The sequence below is a fragment of the Penaeus chinensis genome, chromosome 2, assembly GCF_019202785.1.
Source record: "Penaeus chinensis breed Huanghai No. 1 chromosome 2, ASM1920278v2, whole genome shotgun sequence".
NCBI lineage: Eukaryota > Metazoa > Arthropoda > Malacostraca > Decapoda > Penaeidae > Penaeus > Penaeus chinensis.
The window spans coordinates 6,878,224-6,885,723 of NC_061820.1; the positions used below are offsets into that span (position 1 = coordinate 6,878,224).

The following is a 7,500-nucleotide window of genomic DNA, read 5'->3' on the forward strand; positions in this document are numbered from 1 at the left end:
GAGAGAGAGAGAGAGAGAGAGAGAGAGATAAACAGATAAATATTGACGGCGAGTTTTATAAGCAGATTAATAGTATCGCGATGGGAAGTAGCCTAAACCCGGTACTTGTGAATTTATACATGGAGATGTTCGAATCTGAATTACTTTCGTTTTTTCTCCTTCCAAGTGAACCGTTCGGATTTCGCTGTTTGTTTTAAAGACTGAACAACCCCCATTAACTAACGATTTTAAAGTAGACTGGTAAGATTTAGGTAAATATCCTTTTCTCTGCAATATTTTACGGAATATAAACGTCTCGCTTAATATTTCAATTTACCGTAAACCAACTCACATCGCTAATTACCTTCATTTTCTCTCGAACCACTCCTTATAATTTAAGAAGATAGTGGTCTCATCAATGTTTCTTAGGGCATATGGAATTTGCGAGAGTCAGTTCATCAGTCGGAAGTTCGGTGTCATTTTCAAAAGTTTTCCAATTTAGGATATCTTTGGGTTTTTTTTCAAATCAGGTACATTAATTTGCGAAATGAGAAATTTTATACTGATCCCCGTACTACACAGCAGGGCAGTGACAACAATTTTTCCGTTCAACCTAGCTCTTGATGAAAAACGCCATATGTTTAAAGATGGAATTGACATTGTTTTATACCTATTCGAACACGTTACGTAATAAGTAATAATAGAGAAGCTCAGTGCGGCCAGCTGTGCAATGGACACTTCTCCAGGTATTAATGATATTCCGTGCAAATACCTGCTCCAAGTTTTGTATGGATGAAATGGTAGAGCTTTCCAAATATAATAATAATAATTAATGAGCTTAAACGTAATGTGAGGTACGCCAGAGAATCAAATGCGAGTTTCATTCATTTACGCATTGAAGGCCACCAGCTTAACTGGAAAGATGTTATATTAATTCATAAATCATGAATTCTAAACAAAGAAAAATGCTTGAAGCTCTGTTAATAGGCAAATTACCAATTTCAATTAAAGTGCTGGTCAGTGGGGCTTGGATGACCTTACTTCGTCGTTAGTAAGTAAAGCCCTCCCTAGACTCAGTGACCTCGACCCTCATCCTGATACCTGATTTAGCTCTTGTATAAAGTCTTGTCAAGATTTTATCTGTGTATCATTTCAGTTGTTTAATCGTCTAATGAGAAACTCTTGAAGGGTTTGAAACGTTACGATTTAATTTAATTTCTTGTTGTGGCTGTTTTCCTATTTACATACACACAATTTATATATCACACACTTGCGCATATATATATATATATATATATGTGTGTGTGTGTGTGTGTGTGTGTGTGTGTGTGTGTGTGTGTGTGTGTGTGTGTGTTCTCGGCGTTTCCTTAAAACGCCAAACCCTGGATGGTTGAAGCATTTTTTTTGGTATTATTTAGTATTATTTTCCAGAGGGACAGTAATTTAGAAAGAATAATGTACTTTGTTTATATTTTTAAAAATTCCCAACATATTTGCAACATCAGCTTTGAAAGAGGTAACGTTATCATTACTTGTGTCAGAATTGATCTCGACAACTTGGCAGAAGAAATTTAACAATATCTGTCTATCTGTCTATCTTTAGATATCTGTATATATATATAGATAGACAGATATAGATATATGTAGGTAGAAGAATAGATATCAATATATTTATAGATATTTACACACTCAAATATATATATATACATTTGTATATATTATATATATAATATATATATACATATATACACATATACACATGTATACATATATATATACATATATATACTGCATACTGTATACTGTGTACAGAACGTGTCCACAGAAGTAGTAGTTTTCGCACTCTTCCTTGGTATTATTTTGTATTATTTCTTTTGGTTCTTGTCCTCGCTTTTTTTCTGTTTCCATTTATATATTTATCCATATTCTAATTCGTCGTCTGACTATTGTTTCATATTCGGGTTCAATCTTAACACTCTTCGTATACAATGAGAATAAAATAAATGTTACTGGTATATACGGAAGAAAAATCTAAAAATCAAGTACCCTCTTCATTTCTTAAAAGAAAATGTGTTGTTGTGTCGTTTTTTTTCGTTTTTTTTTTCTTTTACGAGCCTTGGGGTTATTTGAACTTTCAGCAAAAAAAGGTATTGGAGGTCTGTGGATATATACATATCTATTTTTCTTTTACCATCAACTAAGTTTATTATCATGAAGATGTAAGTTTTCGAACCCAAGTTATACAGTGAATTTCTGAAGACATTTTTAAAAAGAGTGTGTACAGTTCAATGCTATTGCTATGTAGAAATTTATTAGCTAACGAAGAAAAATAATTTCTTCTTGTAGCTTCTGGATGACACCATCCACAGCCAGATGAATACGAACTTAAATTAGTTTACATTTAACGAAAATCTCAATCTCACAAAGGGAGAAATGAAATACGAATAACTAACAATTTCTTTTTAGACAGGCGAAAAACAGGCTAACGCTAACATCTCCCACCCTCTACATTCAATGAAAAAAAACTGTATCGCTGTTACAGTTTTTGAATAAGCTCGTCGATCTCTCCCGAGGCACCGCGACGCCCTTTCCAGCTGTTCCTCGCGCGCGGCAGTTAACTCCTTACCTCCCACCTCGCCGACCTCTTCCCCCAAGCGCAAACTGTTAGTCATTAGCGATGGTAATGACGGCTGGCTGTGATGTTGTACAGATGTTTTGGTGTCTGTCCCGGTTGCTTTTGACTTTTGTGTTGTGATGTTTTTTATTCTGATGGGGTCCGTGCTTAGAATAGTAATATTGAAGTATTATCAGTTTATTTAGAATCAATTTATTTGGTGTATATATGAAAACCAAAAAAAAAATATATGTATGTATATATACACACACACATATATATACATATATATGTATGTATGTATGTATATTATAAATTTATTTAGAGCCCATGCATTTAGTGTATATATAAATATGTGTATATTTATATATGTAAATATGTGTATATATATGTAAATATATATATATTTATATATGTATACATATGTACACATATATACACATTTAAATATTTAAATATGTTTGTGTGTGTATATATATATATATATATATATATATATATATATATATATATATACATACACACACATTCATTCGCAGTAAAATAAATCAAGTAGCAGGCATGCCCTATTTATAAAGGAACAGAGATTTACATGTGAGGCAGAATCGTTTTTTTTTTTTTTCTTTTTCTTTTTTTAAGGAATAGAGTTTGACGTTGTCCAAAACAGAGTACTGCAAAATATATATATATGTATATATATATATATATATATATATATATATATATATTTACTGAGTGACTCCTTAATGACATTTTTAATGGTTGTACAAATGGATAAAAAAATGAAAGACCAGTCCCTTGGAATCTTCTTAAACCAACAGCTGTTGTGTATTTATGAACTTTAAACTGTTACAAGATATGACAAATTTGAACATAAAGATATCTGGCATAAAATGACACGACTATAGTGGTGATTACAATATCACGAAAATACTTAACCTGCCCGTGTTATATGGTCTTATAACGAGTCTTTTTTATACAATATTCAACTGTACTTTATAATATTTACATAATCTTATGATGACATTTATTTTAATCATATATATGTATATATATATATATATATATATATATATATATATATATAAAAGAGAGTGTAACAGGGAAGAAGTGAGCAAATAAACAGGTCTAAAAATATCACAGTCAGGAACTAGTATAAGCCTCGTGAAAGTCAAGGAAAGGACGCAGAAACATTAATCCTTCTAACATTCCTCTTTGCAAGATTATTCTGAACACTCTTCTGCCTTAAATGTGGAATAATTAAAGTGCCTTAATTGAAGAAAGATGTGGAGAAATCTGCTTTTCCAAGGTGCTCCTTTCAGTGAAGATATGCACAGTTTATTTATTTACTGTATTTATTTATTTATTTTACGTAAAGTGGATATACATGGAGGTTTTATAAGACACTGATCAACCGAATAATTCCGCTGAATGTCTAATACCTTCAATTTTTCCTTGGTAAGTGGCCGGGAGATCTTGTTTACACGTCATTACGTCTTTTTTTCAATATATGAGTGAACAATGGCACGAGTCTGTCTGATATTCCAGTGTTATGTGTCAAGATACTGCTATTCGTCTGAACATGAACAAACGCAGTGACGTGTGTGTAATGATGAAAGGAAGCAGAGCCACGGAGAGATTGTTTATCATTACAAAACAATGATAAGTTTACTAAATGGTAATGTCTAGGATCTCTTATCTGCTTTGTAATAGTATTTTGGCATCAGTTTCTCTGAATAAAGATGATCGTAATTTTAATGTTTCAATGAGCAAAGTCAGTCCCAAAATTTATCGAATACCGTACAACCTCTATATCAAGTCAGCAATCAATTTATCACCTTATATCCGATATACACTTTTCACGTATATGGCCATGGAATATTCACACACATACATACAAAAAATATAATTAGATGTTCAAAAACCAAGAAAACAATAATATTAGCAGAGGATTTAAACAAAAATCTCAACTGACAGTATTCTCCAAGAAGCCAGCTGGGAGCTTGTATCCAAACATGTCCAGGTCCGTCTTGATGAAGGTAAAGAGTTCTTTCCGAATCTCAAACGGGACATCTCGGTAGTATCTGGAATGGGGCATTGCAATTGATTTTTGTGACCGATTTTTATGTGTTTATTTCGTTATTGCAACTTTTGCGATTCTGCGTTAGTGTTTTATTTGTTTGTTGTTGGTGTTACAATGTATTATTATAGTTAGTGTTTGTTAATAAGTCATTACTAACATCTGTTGAGAGAACCTTATCATAGTCACTTGGAATAGAATTTTGATAATGTTATTTAACATTTTAGCACAAATCGAAATCTCTTGTCCAGATTATATTTACATATTATACTTCACTTCTGACTCTCTGGTGTGCCAGATACTTTAAAATATAGCAGATAATCAGCACACAAAGGACCTACAGAAAATAAAAGAAAAACTACTCACTAAAAAACCGACCCTGTCTTACCTTAGGTCCTTATAAGGATCACCCAAGTACTTGCGATTCTGGTTCATGGACACGGAGGGATCTGAGGGAATTCCCAAGACCTTGAAGACGTGTTCCAGGTCCTCCGTCAGCGTCTCCACCCTCGTGACGAAGTCGTATTTGACGAGACAAGGACAGCAATCTCGATGGTATTGACTCCTATACGCAAGAAGGAGGATGAGAGATCAGATTCCTATTTAAAGTTACGGAAAAAAAGATCATAAGACTCCTATACCGAAGAAGGATGAAGGATCAGATTCCTTTTTAAATTTACGAAAAAAAAAAAAAAGACTCCTATACGGAAAATAAGGAATGAAGGATGAGATTCCTTTTTAAAAGTACGAAACATGAAATTATAAGACTCCTGTACCGAAGGAGAAGGATGAAGGATCAGATCCCTTTTTAAATTTACAAAAAAATGAAATCATAGTAGAAATAAAGACCTCAGTCACATATCAAATAACCAAATGTATAAGGTCTTGGAGCAACGGAAACTATCTGCACAGAATTAACATTTCTAGACAAAATAAAAATAAAAATAAAAATAAATAAAATAAAATACATACCAATGGGCGTCAGGACGATTTGCCCGAAAGGTGGCAATCACGTGACGTAGGAACTGCACGAAAGTGAGACGGGGACGAACAATTGCGTGGATCTTTTCGTAAACCCAAGCGTTGTATCTGAGGGCGAAGTGGCGGGAGAAAGAGATAAGAGCGAGGGAGTGAGAGATAAAGATATGGAAAAGGAAAGGATAAGAGACAGTAACAAGATAAGAAAGTGAGAAAGGGAGAGTGGTGAGAGGGACGAGAATATAAAAGTAATCTTTCTGAACAAAATATAACAAAAATGGCGACCTATAAATAATCAAATCAATGTATTCAGTTATAAAACGATTCACAATGAGTATTGTCTACGAATATAGTAGGTTTTTATACCATTTTATCAACAAAGTAGAAATTTGCGATTAACTTAATTAATTTACCTCTCCATATCATTGCGTAAAGGAATCATGCTGAACGAAAGAAAGAACAGGAAAAAATAAGGAACACACAGACATCCTTATTCATATTATTGTTACACCCGTCTTCCCTTCGTTGTTTTTATCTATAATCTTAAATCATATTCACTTACTTTACGTCCGGGTCTATGGGCTGAGAGAAACCCAGCTGGAGGTGCATGTCCTTTGGCACGAGCCCGTTGTTGATAAGCGCAGGAAGCCAAAACTGCCTGAACCTGTCCGGCCAGTAGGATCCGGAGACTTGCTGTATGCAAAGCACACAGTGAGAAATCTTTGTTTGTTGTTAGTGGGTACTTCATATTCGTTAAAAACCGATAGAATTCCTTTCTGCTTTTAGGTAACGAAAAGCGGAAAAACGAAAAAAAAACATTAACCCTCGTATATAATATTACTGACTGGATTTCAGAAAACTACCCAAGCGTGGAAGGAAAAGATAAATTTGATTCAGGTAAATGAGGCACCTGTACAGGAAGCGTAAATAGAATATCTATCTATCTTTCATGTATGTTAGCACACACTTGACATCACACAGGTGTGATTCTCAGGTGTGTTCAAGACTTTTTTATTATCGTTTTGTATAAATTTACTTCACTGCTAAATTTACTACATACAAGGAATATTTTTTATGTGTGTACTTATGCTGTTGGTTGAAAAGTTTTTACTGTCGTGCATGCATGTTTGCATCAAAATACAAATGTACAAATACACACACACGCATCTATATCTATATTCATCTTTCTGTCTGTCTTTCTCTCTCTCTCTCTGTTTCTCTCCGTCTCTCTCTGTTTCTCTCTCTCTCTCTCTCTCTCTCTCTCTCTCTCTCTCTCTCTCTCTCTCTCTCTCTCTCTCTCTCTCTCTCTCTCTCTGTCATCCATATGTATATATGTTTAATACACACACACACACATACACAAGCACACACACACACACACACATACACACACACACACACACATGCGTATACATATGTGGATAGCTGTAAGCTTTTACGTATGTATGTTCAAAATGGTACTTAAATCAACACATTTCTACCCACGAAGGCACCAAAGGCATAGTTCAGGATAAACTTTGCATGCATTACCTTCCGTATCAATCGTTCCCAGTTTGGATGGTGACGGCGCAGCACTTTCCCATCTTTGTACTTGTTACGATAGCAGGAGACCAATCTGGTGAGAGGATGTCTGGGGAGGAAAAGGTGGAGGTGGAGTGATGTCTCGAACTTGTTTATTTCAGCTGCAGAGGGAAATTTTCAAGCGTATGTTGTTTATTACCAAGTACGTTTTAATTATACGTTAAATGAGGGTCATGGAAACGATGGTCATTAATGTTAAAAATACTGTGTAATTCTTATTGTAGATGGTACTATGTTATTATAACCATCTGGCGCCGAGGGGTATTCT

The 7,500-nt window shown here is 34.2% G+C and overlaps 1 protein-coding gene across 1 annotated transcript; it reads right to left on the reverse strand.

Moving 5' to 3' along the window:
• Positions 1-4,534: 4,534 nt before the first annotated feature.
• Positions 4,535-6,093, reverse strand: LOC125034122 (carbohydrate sulfotransferase 9-like). The gene is made up of 4 exons (XM_047625771.1): positions 6,065-6,093; positions 5,646-5,762; positions 5,062-5,238; positions 4,535-4,677 (listed from the first exon to the last, which is right to left on the reverse strand). The coding sequence occupies exons 1-4, from the start codon at positions 6,091-6,093 to the stop codon at positions 4,560-4,562; spliced, it is 441 nt and encodes a 146-aa protein (XP_047481727.1). The 3' UTR covers positions 4,535-4,559.
• Between the last annotated feature and the right edge of the window lie 1,407 nt (positions 6,094-7,500).